General features: G+C 45.2%; 1 protein-coding gene across 1 annotated transcript in view; it reads left to right on the top strand.

Annotated features, from left to right (window-relative positions):
• LOC135535952 (uncharacterized protein KIAA1755-like) overlaps positions 1–15,001 on the top strand; it is a 165,073-nt gene that overhangs the window by 44,374 nt on the left and 105,698 nt on the right. The window contains exon 8 of the mRNA XM_064962356.1: positions 12,989–13,137. Within this exon, the coding sequence (XP_064818428.1) occupies positions 12,989–13,137 (149 nt within the window). The remainder of the gene's footprint in view (positions 1–12,988; positions 13,138–15,001) is intronic.

Here is a 15,001-nt window from a genome sequence, read left to right as displayed (position 1 = left end):
TAACTACCATGTTAATATAGTCTGTAGTCAGTCTACTGTCCTGCCAGCTACCGCTGAGGTAACTACCATGTTAATATAGTCTGTAGTCAGTCTACTGTCCTGCCAGCTACCGCTGAGGTAACTACCATGTTAATATAGTCTGTAGTCAGTCTACTGTCCTGCCAGCTACCGCTGAGGTAACTACCATGTTAATATAGTCTGTAGTCAGTCTACTGTCCTGCCAGCTACCGCTGAGGTAACTACCATGTTAATATAGTCTGTAGTCAGTCTACTGTCCTGCCAGCTACCGCTGAGGTAACTACCATGTTAATATAGTCTGGTCAGTCTACTGTCCTGCCAGCTACCGCTGAGGTAACTACTGAGGTAACTACCATGTTAATATAGTCTGTAGTCAGTCTACTGTCCTGCCAGCTACCGCTGAGGTAACTACCATGTTAATATAGTCTGTAGTCAGTCTACTGTCCTGCCAGCTACCGCTGAGGTAACTACCATGTTAATATAGTCTGTAGTCAGTCTACTGTCCTGCCAGCTACCGCTGAGGTAACTACCATGTTAATATAGTCTGTAGTCAGTCTACTGTCCTGCCAGCTACCGCTGAGGTAACTACCATGTTAATATAGTCTGTAGTCAGTCTACTGTCCTGCCAGCTACCGCTGAGGTAACTACCATGTTAATATAGTCTGTAGTCAGTCTACTGTCCTGCCAGCTACCGCTGAGGTAACTACCATGTTAATATAGTCTGTGAGGTACCATGTTAATATAGTCTGTAGTACTGTCCTGCCAGCTACCGCTGAGGTAACTACCATGTTAATATAGTCTGTAGTCAGTCTACTGTCCTGCCAGCTACCGCTGAGGTAACTACCATGTTAATATAGTCTGTCATGTTAATATAGTCTACTGTCCTGCCAGCTACCGCTGAGGTAACTACCATGTTAATATAGTCTGTAGTCAGTCTACTGTCCTGTCCCAGCTACCGCTGAGGTAACTACCATGTTAATATAGTCTGTAGTCAGTCTACTGTCCTGCCAGCTACCGCTGAGGTAACTACCATGTTAATATAGTCTGTAGTCAGTCTACTGTCCTGCCAGCTACCGCTGAGGTAACTACCATGTTAATATAGTCTGTAGTCAGTCTACTGTCCTGCCAGCTACCGCTGAGGTAACTACCATGTTAATATAGTCTGTAGTCAGTCTACTGTCCTGCCAGCTACCGCTGAGGTAACTACCATGTTAATATAGTCTGTAGTCAGTCTACTGTCCTGCCAGCTACCGCTGAGGTAACTACCATGTTAATATAGTCTGTAGTCAGTCTACTGTCCTGCCAGCTACCGCTGAGGTAACTACCATGTTAATATAGTCTGTAGTCAGTCTACTGTCCTGCCAGCTACCGCTGAGGTAACTACCATGTTAATATAGTCTGTAGTCAGTCTACTGTCCTGCCAGCTACCGCTGAGGTAACTACCATGTTAATATAGTCTGTAGTCAGTCTACTGTCCTGCCAGCTACCGCTGAGGTAACTACCATGTTAATATAGTCTGTAGTCAGTCTACTGTCCTGTAACCAGCTACCGCTGAGGTAACTACCATGTTAATATAGTCTGTAGTCTACTGTCCTGCCAGCTACCGCTGAGGTAACTACCATGTTAATATAGTCTGTAGTCAGTCTACTGTCCTGCCAGCTACCGCTGAGGTAACTACCATGTTAATATAGTCTGTAGTCAGTCTACTGTCCTGCCAGCTACCGCTGAGGTAACTACCATGTTAATATAGTCTGTAGTCAGTCTACTGTCCTGCCAGCTACCGCTGAGGTAACTACCATGTTAATATAGTCTGTAGTCAGTCTACTGTCCTGCCAGCTACCGCTGAGGTAACTACCATGTTAATATAGTCTGTAGTCAGTCTACTGTCCTGCCAGCTACCGCTGAGGTAACTACCATGTTAATATAGTCTGTAGTCAGTCTACTGTCCTGCCAGCTACCGCTGAGGTAACTACCATGTTAATATAGTCTGTAGTCAGTCTACTGTCCTGCCAGCTACCGCTGAGGTAACTACCATGTTAATATAGTCTGTAGTCTACTGTCCTGCCAGCTACCGCTGAGGTAACTACCATGTTAATATAGTCTGTAGTCAGTCTACTGTCCTGCCAGCTACCGCTGAGGTAACTACCATGTTAATATAGTCTGTAGTCTACTGTCCTGCCAGCTACCGCTGAGGTAACTACCATGTTAATATAGTCTGTAGTCAGTCTACTGTCCTGCCAGCTACCGCTGAGGTAACTACCATGTTAATATAGTCTGTAGTCAGTCTACTGTCCTGCCAGCTACCGCTGAGGTAACTACCATGTTAATATAGTCTGTAGTCAGTCTACTGTCCTGCCAGCTACCGCTGAGGTAACTACCATGTTAATATAGTCTGTAGTCTACTGTCCTGCCAGCTACCGCTGAGGTAACTACCATGTTAATATAGTCTGTAGTCAGTCTACTGTCCTGCCAGCTACCGCTGAGGTAACTACCATGTTAATATAGTCTGTAGTCAGTCTACTGTCCTGCCAGCTACCGCTGAGGTAACTACCATGTTAATATAGTCTGTAGTCTACTGTCCTGCCAGCTACCGCTGAGGTAACTACCATGTTAATATAGTCTAGTCAGTCTACTGTCCTGCCAGCTACCGCTGAGGTAACTACCATGTTAATATAGTCTGTAGTCAGTCTACTGTCCTGCCAGCTACCGCTGAGGTAACTACCATGTTAATATAGTCTGTAGTCAGTCTACTGTCCTGCCAGCTACCGCTGAGGTAACTACCATGTTAATATAGTCTGTAGTCAGTCTACTGTCCTGCCAGCTACCGCTGAGGTAACTACCATGTTAATATAGTCTGTAGTCAGTCTACTGTCCTGCCAGCTACCGCTGAGGTAACTACCATGTTAATATAGTCTGTAGTCAGTCTACTGTCCTGCCAGCTACCGCTGAGGTAACTACCATGTTAATATAGTCTGTAGTCAGTCTACTGTCCTGCCAGCTACCGCTGAGGTAACTACCATGTTAATATAGTCTGTAGTGTCTAGTCTACTGTCCTGCCAGCTACCGCTGAGGTAACTACCATGTTAATATAGTCTGTAGTCTACTGTCCTGCCAGCTACCGCTGAGGTAACTACCATGTTAATATAGTCTGTAGTCAGTCTACTGTCCTGCCAGCTACCGCTGAGGTAACTACCATGTTAATATAGTCTGTAGTCAGTCTACTGTCCTGCCAGCTACCGCTGAGGTAACTACCATGTTAATATAGTCTGTAGTCAGTCTACTGTCCTGCCAGCTACCGCTGAGGTAACTACCATGTTAATATAGTCTGTAGTCTACTGTCCTGCCAGCTACCGCTGAGGTAACTACCATGTTAATATAGTCTGTAGTCAGTCTACTGTCCTGCCAGCTACCGCTGAGGTAACTACCATGTTAATATAGTCTAGTCAGTCTACTGTCCTGCCAGCTACCGCTGAGGTAACTACCATGTTAATATAGTCTGTAGTCAGTCTGTCCTGTCCCCAGCTACCGCTGAGGTAACTACCATGTTAATATAGTCTGTAGTCAGTCTACTGTCCTGCCAGCTACCGCTGAGGTAACTACCATGTTAATATAGTCTAGTAGTCTACTGTCCTGCCAGCTACCGCTGAGGTAACTACCATGTTAATATAGTCTGTAGTCAGTCTACTGTCCTGCCAGCTACCGCTGAGGTAACTACCATGTTAATATAGTCTGTAGTCAGTCTACTGTCCTGCCAGCTACCGCTGAGGTAACTACCATGTTAATATAGTCTGTAGTCTACTGTCCTGCCAGCTACCGCTGAGGTAACTACCATGTTAATATAGTCTGTAGTAGTCTACTGTCCTGCCAGCTACCGCTGAGGTAACTACCATGTTAATATAGTCTGTAGTCAGTCTACTGTCCTGCCAGCTACCGCTGAGGTAACTACCATGTTAATATAGTCTGTAGTCTACTGTCCTGCCAGCTACCGCTGAGGTAACTACCATGTTAATATAGTCTGTAGTCAGTCTACTGTCCTGCCAGCTACCGCTGAGGTAACTACCATGTTAATATAGTCTGTAGTCAGTCTACTGTCCTGCCAGCTACCGCTGAGGTAACTACCATGTTAATATAGTCTGTAGTCAGTCTAGTCTGTCCTGCCAGCTACCGCTGAGGTAACTACCATGTTAATATAGTCTGTAGTCAGTCTACTGTCCTGCCAGCTACCGCTGAGGTAACTACCATGTTAATATAGTCTGTAGTCAGTCTACTGTCCTGCCAGCTACCGCTGAGGTAACTACCATGTTAATATAGTCTGTAGTCAGTCTACTGTCCTGCCAGCTACCGCTGAGGTAACTACCATGTTAATATAGTCTGTGTCAGTCTACTGTCCTGCCAGCTACCGCTGAGGTAACTACCATGTTAATATAGTCTGTAGTCAGTCTACTGTCCTGCCAGCTACCGCTGAGGTAACTACCATGTTAATATAGTCTGTAGTCTACTGTCCTGCCAGCTACCGCTGAGGTAACTACCATGTTAATATAGTCTGTAGTCTACTGTCCTGCCAGCTACCGCTGAGGTAACTACCATGTTAATATAGTCTGTAGTCAGTCTACTGTCCTGCCAGCTACCGCTGAGGTAACTACCATGTTAATATAGTCTGTAGTAGCTACCGCTGAGGTAACTACCATGTTAATATAGTCTGTAGTCAGTCTACTGTCCTGCCAGCTACCGCTGAGGTAACTACCATGTTAATATAGTCTGTAGTCAGTCTACTGTCCTGCCAGCTACCGCTGAGGTAACTACCATGTTAATATAGTCTGTAGTCAGTCTACTGTCCTGCCAGCTACCGCTGAGGTAACTACCATGTTAATATAGTCTGTAGTCAGTCTACTGTCCTGCCAGCTACCGCTGAGGTAACTACCATGTTAATATAGTCTGTAGTCAGTCTACTGTCCTGCCAGCTACCGCTGAGGTAACTACCATGTTAATATAGTCTGTAGTCAGTCTACTGTCCTGCCAGCTACCGCTGAGGTAACTACCATGTTAATATAGTCTGTCAGTCTACTGTCCTGCCAGCTACCGCTGAGGTAACTACCATGTTAATATAGTCTGTAGTCAGTAATATAGTCTGTCCTGCCAGCTACCGCTGAGGTAACTACCATGTTAATATAGTCTGTCAGTCTACTGTCCTGCCAGCTACCGCTGAGGTAACTACCATGTTAATATAGTCTGTAGTCAGTCTACTGTCCTGCCAGCTACCGCTGAGGTAACTACCATGTTAATATAGTCTGTAGTCAGTCTACTGTCCTGCCAGCTACCGCTGAGGTAACTACCATGTTAATATAGTCTGTAGTCAGTCTACTGTCCTGCCAGCTACCGCTGAGGTAACTACCATGTTAATATAGTCTGTAGTCTACTGTCCTGCCAGCTACCGCTGAGGTAACTACCATGTTAATATAGTCTGTAGTCTACTGTCCTGCCAGCTACCGCTGAGGTAACTACCATGTTAATATAGTCTGTAGTCAGTCTACTGTCCTGCCAGCTACCGCTGAGGTAACTACCATGTTAATATAGTCTGTCAGTCTACTGTCCTGCCAGCTACCGCTGAGGTAACTACCATGTTAATATAGTCTGTAGTCTACTGTCCTGCAGCTACCGCTGAGGTAACTACCATGTTAATATAGTCTGTAGTCAGTCTACTGTCCTGCCAGCTACCGCTGAGGTAACTACCATGTTAATATAGTCTGTAGTCAGTCTACTGTCCTGCCAGCTACCGCTGAGGTAACTACCATGTTAATATAGTCTGTAGTAGTCTACTGTCCTGCCAGCTACCGCTGAGGTAACTACCATGTTAATATAGTCTGTCAGTCTACTGTCCTGCCAGCTACCGCTGAGGTAACTACCATGTTAATATAGTCTGTAGTCTACTGTCCTGCCAGCTACCGCTGAGGTAACTACCATGTTAATATAGTCTGTAGTCTACTGTCCTGCCAGCTACCGCTGAGGTAACTACCATGTTAATATAGTCTGTAGTCTACTGTCCTGCCAGCTACCGCTGAGGTAACTACCATGTTAATATAGTCTGTAGTCAGTCTACTGTCCTGCCAGCTACCGCTGAGGTAACTACCATGTTAATATAGTCTGTAGTCAGTCTACTGTCCTGCCAGCTACTGCTGAGGTAACTACCATGTTAATATAGTCTGTAGTCTACTGTCCTGCCAGCTACCGCTGAGGTAACTACCATGTTAATATAGTCTGTAGTCAGTCTACTGTCCTGCCAGCTACCGCTGAGGTAACTACCATGTTAATATAGTCTGTAGTCAGTCTACTGTCCTGCCAGCTACCGCTGAGGTAACTACCATGTTAATATAGTCTGTAGTCTACTGTCCTGCCAGCTACCGCTGAGGTAACTACCATGTTAATATAGTCTGTCAGTCTACTGTCCTGCCAGCTACCGCTGAGGTAACTACCATGTTAATATAGTCTGGAGTCTACTGTCCAGCCAGCTACCGCTGAGGTAACTACCATGTTAATATAGTCTGAGTCTACTGTCCTGCCAGCTACCGCTGAGGTAACTACCATGTTAATATAGTCTGTAGTCAGTCTACTGTCCTGCCAGCTACCGCTGAGGTAACTACCATGTTAATATAGTCTGTAGTCAGTCTACTGTCCTGCCAGCTACCGCTGATGTAACTACCATGTTAATATAGTCTGTCAGTCTACTGTCCTGCCAGCTACCGCTGAGGTAACTACCATGTTAATATAGTCTGGAGTCTACTGTCCTGCCAGCTACCGCTGAGGTAACTACCATGTTAATATAGTCTGTAGTCAGTCTACTGTCCTGCCAGCTACCGCTGAGGTAACTACCATGTTAATATAGTCTGTAGTCAGTCTACTGTCCTGTAACTACCCAGCTACCGCTGAGGTAACTACCATGTTAATATAGTCTGTAGTCAGTCTACTGTCCTGCCAGCTACCGCTGAGGTAACTACCATGTTAATATAGTCTGGAGTCTGCTGTCCTGCCAGCTACCGCTGAGGTAACTACCATGTTAATATAGTCTGGAGTCTACTGTCCTGCCAGCTACCGCTGAGGTAACTACCATGTTAATATAGTCTGTAGTCTGCTGTCCTGCCAGCTACCGCTGAGGTAACTACCATGTTAATATAGTCTGGAGTCAGTCTACTGTCCTGCCAGCTAGCCGCTGAGGTAACTACCATGTTAATATAGTCTGTAGTCTGCTGTCCTGCCAGCTACCGCTGAGGTAACTACCATGTTAATATAGTCTGGAGTCAGTCTACTGTCCTGCCAGCTACCGCTGAGGTAACTACCATGTTAATATAGTCTGTAGTCAGTCTACTGTCCTGCCAGCTACCGCTGAGGTAACTACCATGTTAATATAGTCTGTAGTCAGTCTACTGTCCTGCCAGCTACCGCTGAGGTAACTACCATGTTAATATAGTCTGTAGTCTACTGTCCTGCCAGCTACCGCTGAGGTAACTACCATGTTAATATAGTCTGTAGTCTACTGTCCTGCCAGCTACCGCTGAGGTAACTACCATGTTAATATAGTCTGGAGTCTACTGTCCTGCCAGCTACCGCTGAGGTAACTACCATGTTAATATAGTCTGTAGTCAGTCCACTGTCAGCTACCGCTGAGGTAACTACCATGTTAATATAGTCTACTGTCCTGCCAGCTACCGCTGAGGTAACTACCATGTTAATATAGTCTGTAGTCAGTCTACTGTCCTGCCAGCTACCGCTGAGGTAACTACCATGTTAATATAGTCTGTAGTCAGTCTACTGTCCTGCCAGCTACCGCTGAGGTAACTACCATGTTAATATAGTCTGTAGTCAGTCTACTGTCCTGCCAGCTACCGCTGAGGTAACTACCATGGTAATATAGTCTGTAGTCAGTCTACTGTCCTGCCAGCTACCGCTGAGGTAACTACCATGTTAATATAGTCTGTAGTCAGTCTGCTGTCCTGCCAGCTACCGCTGAGGTAACTACCATGGTAATATAGTCTGTAGTCAGTCTACTGTCCTGCCAGCTACCTCTGAGGTAACTACCATGTTAATATAGTCTGTAGTCAGTCTACTGTCCTGCCAGCTACCGCTGAGGTAACTACCATGTTAATATAGTCTGGAGTCTACTGTCCTGCCAGCTACCGCTGAGGTAACTACCATGTTAATATAGTCTGTAGTCTACTGTCCTGCCAGCTACCGCTGAGGTAACTACCATGTTAATATAGTCTGTAGTCAGTCTACTGTCCTGCCAGCTACTGCTGAGGTAACTACCATGTTAATATAGTCTGTAGTCTACTGTCCTGCCAGCTACCGCTGAGGTAACTACCATGTTAATATAGTCTGTAGTCAGTCTACTGTCCTGCCAGCTACTGCTGAGGTAACTACCATGTTAATATAGTCTGGAGTCTACTGTCCTGCCAGCTACCGCTGAGGTAACTACCATGGTAATATAGTCTGTAGTCAGTCTACTGTCCTGCCAGCTACCGCTGAGGTAACTACCATGTTAATATAGTCTGTAGTCTACTGTCCTGCCAGCTACCGCTGAGGTAACTACCATGTTAATATAGTCTGTAGTCTACTGTCCTGCCAGCTACCGCTGAGGTAACTACCATGTTAATATAGTCTGTAGTCTACTGTCCTGCCAGCTACCGCTGAGGTAACTACCATGTTAATATAGTCTGTAGTCTGCTGTCCTGCCAGCTACCGCTGAGGTAACTACCATGTTAATATAGTCTGTAGTCTACTGTCCTGCCAGCTACCGCTGAGTTAACTACCATGTTAATATAGTCTGTAGTCAGTCTACTGTCCTGCCAGCTACTGCTGAGTTAACTACCATGTTAATATAGTCTGTAGTCTACTGTCCTGCCAGCTACCGCTGAGGTAACTACCATGTAATATAGTCTGTAGTCAGTCTACTGTCCTGCCAGCTACTGCTGAGTTAACTACCATGTTAATATAGTCTGTAGTCTACTGTCCTGCCAGCTACCGCTGAGGTAACTACCATGTTAATATAGTCTGTAGTCTACTGTCCTGCCAGCTACCGCTGAGGTAACTACCATGTTAATATAGTCTGTAGTCAGTCTACTGTCCTGCCAGCTACCGCTGAGGTAACTACCATGTTAATATAGTCTGGAGTCTACTGTCCTGCCAGCTACCGCTGAGGTAACTACCATGTTAATATAGTCTGTAGTCTACTGTCCTGCCAGCTACCGCTGAGGTAACTACCATGTTAATATAGTCTGTAGTCTACTGTCCTGCCAGCTACCGCTGAGGTAACTACCATGTTAATATAGGCTGTAGTCAGTCTACTGTCCTGCCAGCTACCGCTGAGGTAACTACCATGTTAATATAGTCTGTAGTCTACTGTCCTGCCAGCTACCGCTGAGGTAACTACCATGTTAATATAGTCTGTAGTCTACTGTCCTGCCAGCTACCGCTGAGGTAACTACCATGTTAATATAGTCTGTAGTCTACTGTCCTGCCAGCTACCGCTGAGGTAACTACCATGTTAATATAGTCATGTTAATATAGTCTGGAGCTACCGCTGAGGTAACTACCATGTTAATATAGTCTGTCCTGTCCCAGCTACCGCTGAGGTAACTACCATGTTAATATAGTCTGTAGTCAGTCTACTGTCCTGCCAGCTACCGCTGAGGTAACTACCATGTTAATATAGTCTGTAGTCAGTCTACTGTCTTGCCAGCTACTGCTGAGGTAACTACCATGTTAATATAGTCTGTAGTCTACTGTCCTGCCAGCTACCGCTGAGGTAACTACCATGTTAATATAGTCTGTAGTGTGCTGTCCTGCCAGCTACCGCTGAGGTAACTACCATGTTAATATAGTCTGTAGTCAGTCTACTGTCCTGCCAGCTACCGCTGAGGTAACTACCATGTTAATATAGTCTGTAGTCTACTGTCCTGCCAGCTACCGCTGAGGTAACTACCATGTTAATATAGTCTGGAGTCTACTGTCCTGCCAGCTACCGCTGAGGTAACTACCATGTTAATATAGTCTGAGTCAGTCTACTGTCCTGCCAGCTACCGCTGAGGTAACTACCATGTTAATATAGTCTGTAGTCTGCTGTCCTGCCAGCTACCGCTGAGGTAACTACCATGTTAATATAGTCTGTAGTCTACTGTCCTGCCAGCTACTGTCCTGCCAGCCGCTGAGGTAACTACCATGTTAATATAGTCTGTAGTCTATAGCTACCGCTGAGTAACTACCATGTTAATATAGTCTGTAGTCTACTGTCCTGCCAGCTACCGCTGAGGTAACTACCATGTTAATATAGTCTGTAGTCTACTGTCCTGCCAGCTACCGCTGAGGTAACTACCATGTTAATATAGTCTGTAGTCTACTGTCCTGCCAGCTACCGCTGAGGTAACTACCATGTTAATATAGGCTGTAGTCAGTCTACTGTCCTGCCAGCTACCGCTGAGGTAACTACCATGTTAATATAGTCTGTAGTCTACTGTCCTGCCAGCTACCGCTGAGGTAACTACCATGTTAATATAGTCTGTAGTCTACTGTCCTGCCAGCTACCGCTGAGGTAACTACCATGTTAATATAGTCTGTAGTCTGCTGTCCTGCCAGCTACCGCTGAGGTAACTACCATGTTAATATAGTCTGTAGTCTACTGTCCTGCCAGCTACCGCTGAGGTAACTACCATGTTAATATAGTCTGGAGTCTACTGTCCTGCCAGCTACCGCCATGTTAATATAGTCTGTAACTACCATGTTAATATAGTCTGTAGTCAGTCTACTGTCCTGCCAGCTACCGCTGAGGTAACTACCATGGTAATATAGTCTGTAGTCAGTCTACTGTCTTGCCAGCTACTGCTGAGGTAACTACCATGTTAATATAGTCTGTAGTCTACTGTCCTGCCAGCTACCGCTGAGGTAACTACCATGTTAATATAGTCTGTAGTGTGCTGTCCTGCCAGCTACCGCTGAGGTAACTACCATGTTAATATAGTCTGTAGTCAGTCTACTGTCCTGCCAGCTACCGCTGAGGTAACTACCATGTTAATATAGTCTGTAGTCTACTGTCCTGCCAGCTACCGCTGAGGTAACTACCATGTTAATATAGTCTGGAGTCTACTGTCCTGCCAGCTACCGCTGAGGTAACTACCATGTTAATATAGTCTGAGTCAGTCTACTGTCCTGCCAGCTACCGCTGAGGTAACTACCATGTTAATATAGTCTGTAGTCTGCTGTCCTGCCAGCTACCGCTGAGGTAACTACCATGTTAATATAGTCTGTAGTCTACTGTCCTGCCAGCTACCGCTGAGGTAACTACCATGTTAATATAGTCTGTAGTCAGTCTACTGTCCTGCCAGCTACCGCTGAGGTAACTACCATGTTAATATAGTCTGTAGTCTGCTGTCCTGCCAGCTACCGCTGAGGTAACTACCATGGTAATATAGTCTGTAGTCTAGTGTCCTGCCAGCTACCGCTGAGGTAACTACCATGTTAATATAGTCTGGAGTCTACTGTCCTGCCAGCTACCGCTGAGGTAACTACCATGTTAATATAGTCTGGAGTCTACTGTCCTGCCAGCTACCGCTGAGGTAACTACCATGTTAATATAGTCTGGAGTCTACTGTCCTGCCAGCTACCGCTGAGGTAACTACCATGGTAATATAGTCTGTAGTCAGTCTACTGTCCTGCCAGCTACCGCTGAGGTAACTACCATGTTAATATAGTCTGTAGTCAGTCTACTGTCCTGCCAGCTACCGCTGAGGTAACTACCATGTTAATATAGTCTGTAGTCAGTCTACTGTCCTGCCAGCTACCGCTGAGGTAACTACCATGTTAATATAGTCTGAGTCTACTGTCCTGCCAGCTACCGCTGAGGTAACTACCATGTTAATATATGGTCTAATATAGTCATGTTAATATAGTCAGTCTGCTGTCCTGCCAGCTACCGCTGAGGTAACTACCATGGTAATATAGTCTGTAGTCAGTCTGCTGTCTTGCCAGCTACCGCTGAGGTAACTACCATGTTAATATAGTCTGTAGTCAGTCTACTGTCCTGCCAGCTACCGCTGAGGTAACTACCATGTTAATATAGTCTGTAGTCTACTGTCCTGCCAGCTACTGTGTGCGCATATGACATGATGAATAGCAGGACATATCTGACATCACATCTAGGAAGGTTATGACGTGTGTTGAGGCTGTAGAAGACATGTCTAGGAGGGATATGACGTGTGTTGAGGCTGTAGAAGACATGTCTAGGAGGGATATGACGTGTGTTGAGGCTGTAGAAGACATGTCTAGGAGGGATATGACGTCTGTTGTTTTAAGTCTGTAGGAGACTGTTAGAGTTGAATTAGAGGACAGGAAATGGAGTGGTGTGGTAGAGTTGAATTACAGGACAGGAAGTGGAGTGGTCTGGTAGAGTTGAATTACAGGACAGGAAATGGAGTGTTCTGGTAGAGTTGAATTACAGGACAGGAAATGGAGTGGTCTGGTAGAGTTGAATTACAGGACAGGAAATGGAGTGGTCTGGTAGAGTTGAATTACAGGACATGAAATGGAGTGGTCTGGTAGAGTTGAATATGGAGTGGTCAGGTAGAGTTGAATTACAGGACAGGAAGTGGAGTGGTCTGGTAGAGTTGAATTACAGGACAGGAAGTGGAGTGGTCAGGTAGAGTTGAATTACAGGACAGGAAATGGAGTGATCTGGTAGCGTTGAATTACAGGACAGGAAATGGAGTGGTCTGGTAGAGTTGAATTACAGGACAGGAAATGGAGTGATCAGGTAGAGTTGAATTACAGGACAGGAAATGGAGTGGTCTGGTAGAGTTGAATTACAGGACAGGAAATGTTTTGGAAGGATGTTTGGTGTATGTGGAAGAGTTTAGAAAACATATAAATTGACTTGTGGTGCAACACGTGTATAAAACACTAACTCTCCCCCTCACCCCCCACCCCCCAGGAGGCCCAGGTGTTACTTGCCAGGTACAGGGGTGTGATGTGTACCGTCCTGGAGGACAGCCGATTGGCTAGATTACAGCTGGAGGGCGGAGCCATCCTGTCCCGCCTCCGTAAAGAGGAAACCAGTGTCAGCCTCAGCATCGACTACAGGTAATGATTCGGTCGTTAACACTGCGATATGGAACCTTTCTGGGCGACCCGACGAGATTCACATAGCAATATGAGTTATAGATCTGTCATTCTCATTGAAAGTCTGAGACGTGCTATATCTGTTCTATGTGCTCTATTCCTGTGCTTCCCGTTCTTAAGTTTATTATTTTGTGTCTTGTTTTGTTCACCAGCTTCAAAACAGCTGAAAATACTATATTTTTTGGTTATTGAAAATATATTCCACTGTGGTTTAGATGGTACAATGACTCTCTACACCTTGTTTGTTTTGTCCATACCAACTGAAATTAGGGGGAACTATTATGTTTTATCCCCTCAGTCCAAATGGAGGGGTGATTTCTGCACATTGCTCCTCCATTCCTCTTCATCCACTTGTATCCACAGCAACTTCCATGAATACAGCCCAGCACCATTCTCCTCCAACGCCCTCTCCTCCTCTGTTCTCCCTCCATCCCCTCCATGTCCCCTCTCTCCTCTCCTCCAACCTCTCCTCTCCTCCTCCTCTCCTCCATTCCTCTTCTCTCCTCTCCTCCATTCCCCCTCTCTCCTCTCCTCCATTCCCCCTCTCCTCCTCCATTTCCTCTCCTCCCTCTCCTCCATTCCTCTTCTCTCCTCTCCTCCATTTCCCCTCTCCTCTCCTCCATTCCTCTTCTCTCCTCTCCTCCATTTCCCCTCTCTCCTCTCCTCCAGTTTGTTAGTATAAGTGGTCCAATACATCTCCATCTGGATCCTGGGGTTGTTCACTGGGACAGAGAACTGCTGAGGAATGTTCTAGTGCCCGCTCCAATTCATTGATATATATATGTTGAAGAGGGTGGGGATCAAGCTGCATCTCTGTCGAGTGCCCTTGTCAATTCATTGGTATATATATATATATATATATATATATATATATATATATATATATATATATATATATATATGTTGAAGAGGGTGGGGCTCAAGCTGCATCCCTGTCTTGTGCCCTCGTCAATTCATTGATATATATATATATATGTTGAAGAGGGTGGGGCTCAAGCTGCATCCCTGTCTCACCCCACGCCCCTGTGGGAAGAAATGTGTGTGCTTTTTTTTGGCCTATTTTAACCGCACACTTGTTGTTTGTCTACATGGATTTTATAATGTCATGTGTTTTTCCCCCCAACACCACTTTCTATCAATTTGTATAGAAGACCCTCATGTCAAATTGAGTTGAAGACTTTTTTGAAATCAACAAAGCATGAGAAGACTTAGCCTTTGGTTTGTTTGTTTATCAATTAGGCTGTGCAGGGTGAATACGTGGTCTGTCGTACGGTAATTTGGTAAAGAGCCAATTTGAAGTGTGCTCAGTGCATTGTTTTCACTGAGGAAATGTAGGAGTCTGCTGTTACTGATAATGCAGAGGATTTTCCCAAGGTTACTGTTGACGCATATCGCTCTCGCTCTCTGTGTGTCTCTCTCGCTCTCTCTCTCTGTGTCTCTCTCTCCACTCTTGTCTCTAATCTAAGGTGTCTTGTCTTTATTAGAGCTCTAGTGAATATTGTTCTGTTGTATAAATGTCTCCTGTTTTCTTAACTTGTTGTAACTCCCATCCCGTGAACGGGATTGTTGTCATCATCTGACACTAATTAGCATAACGCAACAGACATAAATATTACTAGAAAATATTCCTATTCATGAAAATCACAAGTGAAATATATTGAAACACAGCTTAGCCTTTTGTTAATCCTTTTTCCCCAAAATATTATCTTTGTAGGCGAAATAGCTCCGCTTGTTCTTCACGTTTGGCTGAGAAATCGACCGGAAATTTAGGTCACGACAACTCCGAAAAATATTCCAAATCAGCTCCATAATATCGACAGAAACA

Source organism: Oncorhynchus masou, unplaced genomic scaffold (genome assembly GCF_036934945.1).
Source record: "Oncorhynchus masou masou isolate Uvic2021 unplaced genomic scaffold, UVic_Omas_1.1 unplaced_scaffold_536, whole genome shotgun sequence".
Taxonomy (NCBI): Eukaryota; Metazoa; Chordata; class Actinopteri; order Salmoniformes; family Salmonidae; genus Oncorhynchus; species Oncorhynchus masou.
Note: the sequence above shows the minus strand (reverse complement) of the source record. Positions and strands in the feature narration are given on the sequence as shown.